At 45.9% G+C, this 12,762-nt stretch overlaps 1 protein-coding gene and 1 pseudogene across 2 annotated transcripts; one reads left to right on the forward strand and one right to left on the reverse strand.

Annotated features, from left to right (window-relative positions):
* Positions 1–4,369: 4,369 nt before the first annotated feature.
* Tmem254 (transmembrane protein 254) lies at positions 4,370–8,656 on the reverse strand. Of its 2 annotated transcripts, none has more exons than XM_031362290.1 (4): positions 8,282–8,656; positions 6,604–6,707; positions 6,353–6,412; positions 4,370–5,742 (listed from the first exon to the last, which is right to left on the reverse strand). In XM_031362290.1, the coding sequence occupies exons 1-4, from the start codon at positions 8,366–8,368 to the stop codon at positions 5,622–5,624; spliced, it is 372 nt and encodes a 123-aa protein (XP_031218150.1). In that variant the 5' UTR covers positions 8,369–8,656; the 3' UTR covers positions 4,370–5,621. The 2 variants fall into 2 exon arrangements, with proteins under 2 accessions (XP_031218150.1, XP_031218149.1); XM_031362289.1 differs by lacking the exon at positions 8,282–8,656 and adding an exon at positions 8,029–8,254.
* Positions 8,657–9,385: 729 nt separating this feature from the next.
* LOC116085049 lies at positions 9,386–10,319 on the forward strand (annotated as a pseudogene).
* Positions 10,320–12,762: the final 2,443 nt, after the last annotated feature.

The raw sequence follows: 12,762 nt of genomic DNA on the forward strand, positions 1-12,762 counted from the left end.
TCCTGGAACTCACTCTATAGACCAGGTTGGCCTCGAACTCAGAAATCTGCCTGCCTCTGCCTCCCAAGCACTGGGATTAAAGGTGTGCACTACCACTGTCCAGCCTGATCCTTTTATTTCTTAATTCCCTAATTCTGAAGTGTTTCAAGTTAGAAAAACTGGGCTTGCAGTAATATTTCTTGTCTAATATTTGCAAATATTCAACATTTCTTCTCACTGGCAACTTGGTGAAATATAAAGACATCAGGGATCTGGGGTGTGCCTAAGGGTTAACTTAGTATTATATGAGAGGCAGGCACAGCTGCTGCCACAATATCTGGCACACAGTGAGTGTCCAATCAAATTTGTTCTTATTAACATAGAAGCCATTCTGTGGGAGTCTGCTGATTCTGCAAGATGGGATTGCATAAGCCCTCCTGGGGGAAGGTATGTCTCAATGCAGACCTGACACAATGCCAGAGTAACAGTAGTGACACATAAATCACTGACATGTCATGATGTATTTATTTCCAGTTTCCTAGAAGAGAGGTTAAAACTTGGAGCATAAGCCTGTGAGCTCTGGCTGCAGATGTCAAAGCTTCCTAAATGCTGTAAACATCCTGGGCTGGTAAGAAACCCCGGGGCCTGCAGAGGGCTAACATTATTCCACCACTGCTATGGATACACACAAAGGCAGGCATCAGTAGCATGGACAGGATGAGGGATTTAAGGCAGCTAATGACAGAGGCCGTTCTCTATGACTGTATTTTTCTCGGAAAGAGTTTTGCAACGTATTTGGGATATGAGGCAGACTGCTGAGAACATGACTTTAGATTTTTTTACTCCATACTCAAGACAGGCAGCTTGGGGAAACGTTGAGAGGTGCGTGTGACAGTGTGTGTGGGGTGGGGAGGGGGGATGGGGGGGAACAGAGTGTCAGCGGACAACCTGCAGGAGTTGGCTCTTTCCTTCCACCATGTGGGTACAGGGCTCAAATTTAAGTCATTAGGCTTGGTGGCAAGTGCCTTTCCATGCTGAGTTGTCTCACCAACCCCTTAAATTATGTGGTTTAGTACCATTCTAGCTAAATTGACCAAAATAAAGTAAACTTTGGAGGTGTCCTTGATTCCATGATGAACTGTATTAACCAGCTCTCTCAACAGAGTTTCTCTGTATGACTTTGGCTGTCCTGGAGACTCTGTAGACCAGGCTGGCCTCACAAAGATCCGTCTGCCTCTGCCTCCTGAGTGCTGGGACTAAAGGTTGTGCCAGCATAACCTCCCTGCTCTAGGCTTCCCTTTTCTTCTCTTGCTCTTCACAAGTAGCTATCAGTTGGCTCTTGTACCGTCTTCAAGACAGATTGCCCCCTCTCGAAGGGAGCAGCAAGAGATGTGAACAACTCAGCTCTTCTTGGCAAAATGTCAAGAATTAAATGAAAGTCAGACAGGTTCTCAGAGACTTTCCTGATATAGCGAAATTAAGTAGAGTCTGACATGTTGTAACACAACAGGGCCTTTCCATTACAAACACATTGCTATTTATTTAAATTGAGTTAAACACACACACACACAAAATAGCAATGCATGTCTATATGGCAGGCAGCTCTAACACACAGGAATTGTGCTCAGGATTGAAGACAGCAGGGAATGGGGATAAAAGAAAAAGCAAAGGAAAGAAGACACAAAAAGATGATGTAATTCTCCCTAGGTGACACTACTCTTAAGTGGAAAGTGATTGAACGGAGCTGTCATTCAAGGGTGTAAACCCCTGCTCACTGCCTTCCACTCACAGGAGAGACCAGCAGCAGCAATCAAAGACTGAGCTGGGCTTTGCTGTGTAAGTATGAGGTGCACTACATTGTATGCTAGCCTGAAAACTGAATGAAATAGAAAGGAGTCCTGTGAATCTCTGACTTTCAGAGGGTTGCTATGTGTAGCCTTTTCCTTGGGAAGTACAGATTCATGCATAGCTGTCTTCCCGTTTTTTTTTGGGAGTGGGAGACTCTGCCTCCTTTTGATTGGCTTATCTTATTCCCAGTAGCATCAAAAGGAAAGGAAATAAATTATAACAGTCTTGGCATAAATGATCCCAGCTCAATGAAACAGTATTGGACTCTCAGGAGTTTAAGCAGAAAGTTCTTTTTTTTTTTTTTTTTGAGACAGGGTTTCTCTGTGTAGCCTTGGCTGTCCTGGAACTCACTCTGTAGACCAGGCTGGCCTAGAACCCAGTAATCCGCCTTCCTCTGCCTCAAGCAGAAAGTTCTTGAAGATATGGTTCTTTTAAAATATTGTCAGAGCCAGGCAGTGGTGGCACATGCCTTTAACCCCAGCTCTAGGCATTAGCATTCTGTCTAAGCTATGCCCCACAGTTACCTGGCAACAGCCAGGTAGGCCTGACCCACTGTAAAAGGGGCTGCTTGCCCCACTCCTTCTTCTCTTGCTCTTCTCTTGCTCTTTCTCTGCTTCCCCCCACTCCCCAACCCCATCTCTCCCCATTCCCCTCCCCCTTCCCTCTCCACATGCTCATAGCCAGCCTCTACTCCTCTGCTTCTCTACTCTCTCTCCGCCTCTACTACCCTTTTAGCGCCTGCCCCTCCTCATGCCCTGAATAAACTCTATTCTACACTATACCTTCATGTGGCTGGTCCCTCGGGGAGAAGGTATGCCTTAGCATGGGCCCACAGAGGCACCCTCTTCCTCCATACCTGACTACACCTCCATAGAACATATCCCCCTTTCTCTTTATCTTTTTATAAACACAATACTAGGGAGTAGAGGAAGGAGGATCTCTGAGTTTGAGGCCAGCTGGTCTACAGCGTAAGTTCTAGGACAGCCAGGGCTACACAGAGAAACCCTGTCTTAAACAAAACAATCTAAAAATATTCATTGAGACCCCTCAAATGGTCAACAAAGAGTAAGAGTTTGGAGTGTTCATCTCTAAACTGAATATTCATCTCTTACACACACACACACACACACACACACACACACACACACACACACACCTTCCCCGGGCTCAGGGATCTTCTAGAAGAGGAGTGGATGAGATTGTCAGAGCTTAAGGTATTGGAAAACAAGGAGACAGTATTCTCTGGATGCAGAAGGGCATCTCCACATATGAACTCAAGCGGCTGTGACAGCATGCACATTACCTGTACAAGCTCAAGCCAGACAGAACCCAGCACACAACCCCACCACCAGTTGAGGAGATAGTGGTCTTAGATAGCTGTGGGAGAGGCAGCTTCTTTAACTGGTATGACCCCTAGAGGGTAGACCACATGTCAGGGAGAGACAAGCCACGCTGCACAAAAGGTTTGGTGGGAGTTGGAGAAGAAGAAAGCTCAAAATTGGGTGGGGAGGAATGGGAGGGTGAAGGTGGTGGTTATGGATAGACATGGGGGAGAGGGAGTAGATGTGTTCAAGATCCAATGTATGACATTCTCAGAGAATTAGCAAAAATATTAAAATATTTGACAATTTCACACATGTACATAATGGACTTTTTATTGAACTCAACCTTCTATTAGGCTTCTCCCTTCTCTCACTGAAAACTGTCTTCTAAGCAATCTTTTTTTTGTTGTTGTTTTTGGTTTTTGGTTTTTTGAGACAGGGTTTCTCTGTATAGTCCTGGCTGTCCTGGAACTTACTCTGTAGACCAGGCTGGCCTCGAACTCAGAAATCTGCCTGCCTCTGCCTCCCAAGTGCTGGGATTAAAGGCGTGCACCACCACCGCCCGGCCTAAGCAATCTCTTATTCCCATGTCTTTGCAAGGGTGGGTAGGTGGGAGACCCAGAGAATATTATTATGGTGTCTCAAATTATGGAGCATCAATGGGGTATATTTACTTCAATACAGACATTATCAGTGGGCACATCACTAAAGAACATGCTACTCCCTCTAGCACATTCATTAGCTTCCCATTGAGATGGGGAGTTGGGACACTTGGGTCCAATCTTATGTAGATCAGTACAGCTGCAATGAAATCATGGATGCAAGGTCACATGTCCTGGGAACACTGCTGCACAATGCTCCTCTTCATCATCTGGATGTTCCATTCTTGATGGCTTGTTTAGAGGTTCTAGCAGGGGAGCATAGCTACTCATGCACCTTTGACTGAAACTGATGGTCTTCGTTTCTTTTCTATTGCTATGAAGAGGCACTATGATGGAGGCAACTTATACAAGAGAGTATTCTATTATTCCAGAAGGTTAGAGGTGATGAAATCGATAGTGTTGAAATAGAAAGCTGAATAAACCCTGGCAATCAATGGGGTGACAGATGTCAAAATCAGATTGCCCTCACATCCATGGCTCTTTCATTCTCTCTGTCCCCTCTGCCTTAGTTTTCCCCCAGCTTTGGAGAGGTCATATAGATGTTCTGATCAAAGACAGGCACTCCACAGTCATTTATTTCAGTACTTTGACCAGCTGTCTCTACAGAAAACACTGTGTATGGGATTCTGTATTCTCCTGGGGAGGGACACCCACACCACCACCAAGGGTATTTTATGACAGTGTCTCTGTCCAGTTTTGTCTATAAAAGGTGGTTTCTTTTCCATCTCCTTAGGCACTCTCTGTTACACACATTTTAACCTCCCCCTTAACTATGGGCATGGGGGCAGGAATGAGCTGAGAGGGCTAAGGAGGGAAATTGGACTTCTCCGAGTACACCATCCGGTGTAGTTTCACCTTTGAGGCTTTATCAGCATTATGGATATCAAGGATACACTACAGAGAGAGGAAGGTAAAAGAAGAAAAAACCTAACAGTAATTCCAATTAATAAACAAACTTACCCCACCCCCAATACCAATAGCACATTCAGGAGAAACCAAAAGAACTCAGATGCATATGGAACTGATGTCATGTGGAAGTTTTACTTTATCTTGGTCCAGAACCAGAAAAAGGTTTGGGGTAGAAGCTAAGATATCAGTGGGGAGGAGGGGAGAGGGCACTAGTCAGAGCAGGGAGTGTCTTAACTAGGAATTTCATTGTTGTAAAGAGACATCATGACCAAGACAACTCTTACAAAGAGGAACATTTAATTGGAGCTGGTTTTTAGTTTCAGAGGCTCAGTCCATTATCATCATGGTGGGAAGCATGGCAGCGTCCAGGCAGACATGGTGCTGGAGAAGACGCTGAGAGTTCTACATCTTCATCTGAAGGCAGCAGAAGGAGACTGTTTCACACTGGCCAGACTTGAGCAAATATATGCGATCTCAAAGTCTGGCCTCCACAGTGACACATTTCTTCTAACAAGGCCACACCTCTTATTAGTGCCACTTCCCATGGGCCAAGCATATTCAAATCACCACAGAGAGCAAAGGTGGACCCACAAACAAATCTAGTTTGTGTGTCTCAGCCAAAAGGCAGGAAAATGGCTCAGCTGAGGACCTCAGGAAAGGAGCCTGAGTCCTTCTCCAGGCAGGAGGTCAGCAGAGCTGGAAGGACAGGGTCTTTCTTATTTCTTTCTTAAACAAGAAAGATCTATCCAAGGTTGGTCAGAGCACCCAAATAATAGTAACTAGAAAGTCTCAGGCAGGTTTCTAAGATAGATACTGCCTAGAAGACAGAGAGGTCATCATGGAACCCAGGACCCATTGAAAGGAGGGCTTGAAGAAGTGGAGAGGAAACCCGCTCTCTCCTTTAATTGCGTTTTTGGCGCTTTGGTCTGTAAGCAAGCAGGATGGAGAGAGAGGCTATTCCAAACAGAAAAGTCTGTAGGAACCAGAGGAGCCGAGCCTGGCCATCTGTGATTCCTTTACGCCTAAAAGACAGCAAATATAAACAATAGAATTTTAATGTTGGTTCCAGGGGATAATTGTATTCTACTTTTAGTTTTATGTATAATTCTGAGGTACAATCTATAAGGAACACTTTTGGGGGCTTTTAATTTACATTGACCTACAGAACTGTTTGAGGAGCTTTAAGAAAGAACATATACCCGTATCTGAAGCAGGGCCTATCAGATCACAATCTCTGGGTCTGGAAAACAGGCATAGTTTTGAAACAGAGCCTCATGTGATTCTGTTTTGAAATTGGATTGAAAAATCACCAGCCTAGAGGAGTAACTCAGTTCTTTTGCAGACTAGAAGACAGGCTCCTGGTTCCAGGTAGTTAAGACAGAATTTTTGAAACACAGCAAAAAGTATCCCAGCTAAATAACTGAATCATTAACTAGCAACACAAGAAACTGCATTCACTCATCAAACATTTACTGATTACGTCTGTTCCAGGCTCAGTATTAGGTATAGGGATTCAGGCTGCAATGGAGCATGCTCTCAGCCTGAAAGTGTGTGAATTATTTAGACATGGCTACTCGTGACTTACATCTGTCACCAAGATGAAAGTGCTAAGTTCCTATTACAAAGACTTACTTGCATAATACCAAGGCATACAAGGACTCTCCTATGTGAATTAGCCAAGCAAGCCAATACCTGAAACCAGAAAAGGGAAAAAAAAAAGTTTTTCTTTTTTTCAGTTTGAGGTGATAGTTATTTGCTAATCATTTCTAACACAGAAACTTTAAAAAGGCACCTGATGGCACACTAGCATCACTGTCAGCTATCTAAAGGAACTGCAGGCCTTCCTGGTACCAAGAACCTGGAGCTGCTGTGTCTGCCCTTACCCATTCCTTAGGTGGGTGTGATAGTGGTCCACCAAGTACTTTGTGAAGGAACCCAGGGGCCCAAGGCTCTGATACGGGATACTCCGAGGCCAGAATACAGCCCACTGCAAGGGAACCAAAGGCACAGAGAGCATTTTCAGCAAATGGTTATTTTTGAAAGCAGCTGTGAAACAATAGATTGTACAAAAACTCCACACCAAGGAAACTCAACAATCATCCAGTCCTCCATTCCCCAACTTTCACATTCTCAAAACAGCTTAATTGTGATTCTTTTTTGTTTTGTTTTGTTTTTGGTTTTTTGGTTTTTTGGTTTGAGACAGGGTTTCTCTGAGTAGCCCTGGCTGTCCTGGAACTCACTCTGTAAACCAGGCTGGCCTCAAACTCAGAAATCTGCCTGCCTCTGCCTCCCAAGTGCTGGGATTAAAGGCGTGTGCCACCACTGCCCGGTTTGATTGTGATTCTTAAGCAGAGGAAGTACACTTGCCAGAGTCAGTGTATGGGGTGACTGTTTTTCTTAATGGATATCAGCAAAAACGCTATTTTGTTGAAGTTATTAACTATTTTTTAAAGAATTTATGTGCCTTGGTTAGACTGCAGAAATTACAGCTTGAGCCAATCTCCTATTTGATTTAGAACCACCTCTCTTTCACTTTTTACACCCCTAAAACTAGGGATGTCTTCAGCATAGGCGTGGAAAGCAAGTGAAAGCAGCTTTCTGAAGTTTCGAGTGCAACTGCTTGTTTGCGCAAGATTTCTGTAGCTGGATTACCATCTTCTCTGTCTGTCTTGTAGCTTCTGAAAATTCTCAATTCATGCCTCTCTGCCTATGGTGAAATTAGGTTAGGGGTGATGACCTTTGCCCCCAATAACACTGTGGACATGACAATCCCAGGGTCTCCTGGAATATCTCAACAGCATTTCTTCATACTTATACCAGTTGAGCCCAATGTATTTCCCAGAATCTTTCCCATTATTCTTTAAACAAAATCTTCCTCGGATGGGGAAGAGCTACCCTTCTTCTGTGCACCCGTCTTCTTCTGCACCTATGTCCAGTTATATTCTTTTCCTTCCTTCTTACCAATGTAAACTCTACCCATCCATTAGGTTTATCCCAATTTTGCAAGCAATTCAAACTTATTCGGCACTCTGCTTTGAATCTTATACTGAGTTGCTAGGTCTACTGCAATGTACTAATTTCACTTCTCTCTTCCCAAAAGGATAAAACTTGGTTAAACCTCAATGACCATGGAACAGGACGCCAGGACAGTAACACCATCAACTAGAAATCCCTCAGAACACAGCGAACTTCCGTGTACATCAGTAACCCAGGCAACCGCCCAGCGAGTGCGCAGAATTGTCCACTCATCTCCCCCACACCCTTTGCTCAAAGAGCTGCCAGCACTCCCCAGCAATCCCTACGCCTACCGCGAAGTAGCCCAGCCCCAGGGAGGTGATCAGCAAAGGCCAGGGTCTGGCTACACGGAAGTATGCAGTGGGGTCCCTACGGGCCTCCGACTTCGCCACCACCATCTCGAGAGACCTAAACACTGAGTCGCAGGGCCACAATCGCTTCCGGGCCCTGTCCACGCTGGGAGAGCCGGGCAAGCCGGTTCCCTAGGCTTAGCCCTGGCTAGCCAGTGCGCTTGCGCGGCGCTTGCCTGCGGCTCGCGGGCGTTACCGTGTAGTAGCCGAAGGAGACGGTGATGACTGTGAACCAGAACAAGCTGCCCCTCTGGAAGTAGCCGGCGCCTGTGGCCGTCCCCATCGCTGCAGCGACCCCACCGGACGGTCTCTTGCACCCGGTGGAAGCCGGCCGGGGCGGGGCGAGGCGAGCGGCTTCCTGTGCACCAGACCCGGAAGGTTTTGTCTGCGGTGACCTGGGGACCGAGTCTCGGTCCTTCGCGGTGCAGGAGGCACCTCTCAGTTTCAGTTAGAGTAGCCGCTGTTTTGCATCTTTGATAATAGCGAGTCAAGTTTCCGAGCCATTTCAGTGAGTTGTGTGTGGTGGGCAACATTGCGCCTCCTCATTTGCTCACCTCATTTGGGCGGAGCCATTCACAGCGCTGGCCAAGGGAGTGAGGCTATCCTACCTCACCTCGCTTGGGTGGAGTCAGGCTACCCCTGCTTGTCTACTGCTCTTTTGGCAAGCTTAGTGTGGTTTCTTAGTCCACGTGTGTTTCACTCTATCCGTAAAAAACTGATATGAGTTAGCCCAGGTCGAGGTTTTGGGTTTATCTAAAAAGAAAGCATTAAGTTTATAACCTATGCGGCTTACTAAATATTAGTGATTAACTCTACTTCCTGGTTTAAAAAGTATTACTTAGGCTTTAGTGTATGCATTAGCCACCTCTGCCCCCCATGCTTAGTTGCATCTCTGTTTTTGGTTGAGCATCTTCAGAGAAAGACAAGTTTTACTTGGGACTAGAAAAAAAATAAAAAGGGATTAAAATAACCTGATGGTGGCCCATGTTTGTAATCCCAGAACTCAGAAGGCAGAGGAGGAGTGGCATGAGGTCGAGGCCTCAATGGGTCCAATGGCGAGATCCAGGCCAGCCAAAATAATAATGCCCCCCGAGGGACTGGGACTGTGGTTCAGAGAGTAAGGAGAGAGCTTGCCCCTAGCATGCAGAAAGCCCAGGGTTCAGCCTTCAGCACCACGTGAGCAGATGTGTTGCCCCAAGCTTCTAATCCCAGCATTTAGGAAGAAGAGGGATTCAAGATCATCTTCAGATATACAATGAATTCTGACCAGCCTGGGCTGCTTGAGAACCTGTCTCAAAACCCAAAGCCAACCTGAAAACAAACCAAGCAATGCACACACACACCTGTCCCACCAAGACTGGGAAGGTGGGAACTGCAACTGTCTCAAGATCCTGCCTCCAAAATTCCAGACTAGCTGGCACTGGGAGTTTACTAAGTACAGTACGAGGGTTAGTTTGTTCAATCCTCAGTATATCTGTGGGCAGCAGACAGTTGCTTTTATATCAACAATAGCAGGCACCCAGAGAGTCAGTCACCTTGTATCCTCTGATGGCTATGGAGTAGGAAAGATAAAAGCCAAGTGGTCCAGGGGAGATGAATATTCCCAGAATTTGATTGACATGCAAAGCTGCCCAGCTCCTGTTTCCTTATTTTATCAACCCATTCTGGGCAGCAGTGTATTAAAGAGGGAATTCCAGAGGGTGTGATCCAATCCATTTCCCAGATAAACCAGAGTGCACAGAAACATCAAACTCGTTGGTGATGGAAATGGGTGTGGCGGTCTAATCTGCAGCTGAGGTAGAAGCAAGAGTTGCAGGAATTCAAGGCCAGTCTGGGTTACCCTACACCAGGTTTTAGAAACCAAGGCCAAGGCCATACAGAGAAATCTGTCTCAAAAATCCAAAACAAACAAAACGTACAAAGGGCAACATAGATCAAAATAAAGGAAGCAGAATTTAAAACTCACACTTAATATCAGGTCTCAAAGAAACCAGAGACAGGGCATAGGATCAGGGTCTGGTGAAGGGGCTGGAGGCGCCATGTCGGGCCAGGAAGGTGGCAAAAAGAAGCCCCTGAAACAGCCCAAGAGCGGGCCAAGGAGATGGACGAGGAAGACGAAGCATTCAAGCAGAAACAAAAGGAGGAAACAGAAGAAACTCGAGGAGCTAAAAGCTAAGGCCGTGGGGAAGGACCCCTTGGCCACAGGTGGAATTAAGAAATATGGCAAAAAGTAAGCTGTTCCTCTCATTTGAGGTGATGGTGACCCTCCTCATCCATTCCTATTTAAACGTCTGGATTCCCTGCTATAACATCTTTATCACCTTAATAATAGCTAGAATGAAGTATTATCCTGGAGCCTGTTGTACATTGTAATAAACTTTTGTTAAAAAAAAATGAATAAAGTGAATAATGCAATGGCAGAAAGAAAGAAAAAAAGAAAGAAAGAAAGAGAGAAAGAAAGAAAGAAGTCAGAGACAACGCTCGCTCAGTGGCTGTGGCTCCTCCCAGCACATCTCATCCAGTCCCTATTTCTCTCTTGCCCAGGGCCTTCGCTCCCCTTCTCCCAGCTTCTCCTTCCTATATAAATTTGCAGAGGCCGGGTGCTCTCTTGGTCCTTGGATATTCTCTTGGTTTGCTTGCTTCCTCCCTTCTCATACCCTCCCCCGCTCCCCACCCCTACCCCTTTGTCATGACGCCCCCTGTCAGTTCAGTCTGGAATCTTGCAGAGCTGCTGACTATACTCTCATATCTACAATGGAATCCTTCTTCTCAGCCATACTCAGAGTGGCCATGCCCTCACTTTCATTTACTCAGCTAGGTACAGTGGTACGTTGTTGTAGTCTCAGAGCTTAGGGGGTGGAAGTGTGAGGATCAGGAGTTCAAAGGTCATTCTTAGCCATGTAGCAAGCTTGAGGCTAGCTTGGGTTATATGACCCTTGTTTCAAAAAGTCTAGCGTAGGTAGGAGCCAGGCTGTGGTGATCAGACCTTTCATCCCAGCACTTGGGAAGCAGAGGCAGGAACATCTCTAAGTCTGAGGCCAGTCTGGTGCACAGAGTGAGTTCCCTGCGGCCAGAGCCACATAGAAAAACAGAACACTTCCTCACCTCCTAAACAAATCAACCTGGGGGAGGTTACCAAGAAACAAAAAAACCTGGGGGTGCTGGGGGAGGAGGTCAAGAAGGCCAGGTGTTTGCTGCCCGACCTCATCTGGAAGCCATACAGCGGAGGCAGTGGACTGACTCCCAGTGAGTTTGACCTCACTCACTTAGCACATTCATGCCTGCTCACAATAAATAGATACATTAAAAAAAAAATCTCCTCCCCACACCTGAACAACAAAAATTTCCCCTCATTCTTATGAAAGTCACCATAAGGTTAAAAGAGTTCAAGGAAGTCTTCAATGTTCATAGTGGAAAGAAGAACAGTGGCCGTGCGCTGAGCATCCTCAGACACCTTGACTGGGAGAGGAAAGTGAAAAGATAGCCAAGACCCCTTAATATATGAAAAAAAAAAAAAAAGCAAAAATAATCTACAGGCAGCTGGGCACAGCAGCGCCTGCCTCTTATTCTAGCACTCTACAGGCAAAGACGGGAAGGCGGAGAATTTTTAGTTAGACTGAGCTATCTATATAGTGGACTTTATCTCCCAAACTCAAAACGAAATAACACCTTTGGTATCTGACATGCAAAAAGATCATCAGAAAAATAATAACTCCAGACATAGACCTGCATTGATTCCCACGATGGAGGTGAGTGTCAGAGAAAGAGGAAATGGAATGGGTGGGCAGGGAGCTCCTCTCTACCGTCCCAGGGGAGCACTGATGCCTGGTAGGACAGTGGACTGGGCATAGCACAGGAGCAGATGGAACTGTCAGATGTAGCTCTCCCATTCAGGCTTCTCCCCTGCAGTAGCCTGAAACATCAAGGTGTCCCCCATTCCATTCAGTACCTGAGCTCCCCCAATAAATTGCTTTTAAAGTTTTAGTCATTTCTCCAGCCCGGGGAATCTGTTTTCTAAATGATTCCCAGGGCTCTTCCAGCTTGTTCCTGCTAGGTGCATGGGAAAAGTTTAAGGGATTGGCCAGTGAAAAGCAGTTTTAAGCAGGCTGACCTGCCGAGAGCAGTGCTAACATAGAAACAAGGCAAAAAAGGCTGGTGCGCTGATTTGGCTAAACACAGTAGTTTTTAAAATTTCTGAAGGCAGGAGAGATGGCTCAGCGGGTAAGAGCTTTTCAAGACTTGGGTTCCGTTCCCAGAACCTGCCACAGACTGGATTGCTGCCGGGACTTCTTGTTCTGTGGGGTAATTCGAGTTCTGGCCTGGTGGGCAAAGAATTAGGTGAGTGACAAACAGAAATGACACAGAGAAGTGCTGAATCTGAGTGTCTTTGCACAAAGTAAAAATCAGGCTTATATAGTATACAGAAAAGGACGAATGTCAGGGATCATGTAGGCAGGTAGTGGTCACATCAAAGTCAGTAAGATCAAACAGCCAGGTGTAAGAAGAGCAGTAGTGCTCTTCCCAGCTGGGCTATCTTGGCAGCCCTAAGCAAATTCTCTTGGTCTGAAGCAGGTAAGCACCAGGAGGTCCCATTCTAGCAGCTCCTGGGAATGATTTGGCTTGTAACACAAACATTAGTTCAGGAAGCTTTTCAACTACTCTCTAGTTTGTAAAGCA

The sequence above is a fragment of the Mastomys coucha genome, unplaced genomic scaffold (genome assembly GCF_008632895.1).
Source record: "Mastomys coucha isolate ucsf_1 unplaced genomic scaffold, UCSF_Mcou_1 pScaffold9, whole genome shotgun sequence".
NCBI lineage: Eukaryota > Metazoa > Chordata > Mammalia > Rodentia > Muridae > Mastomys > Mastomys coucha.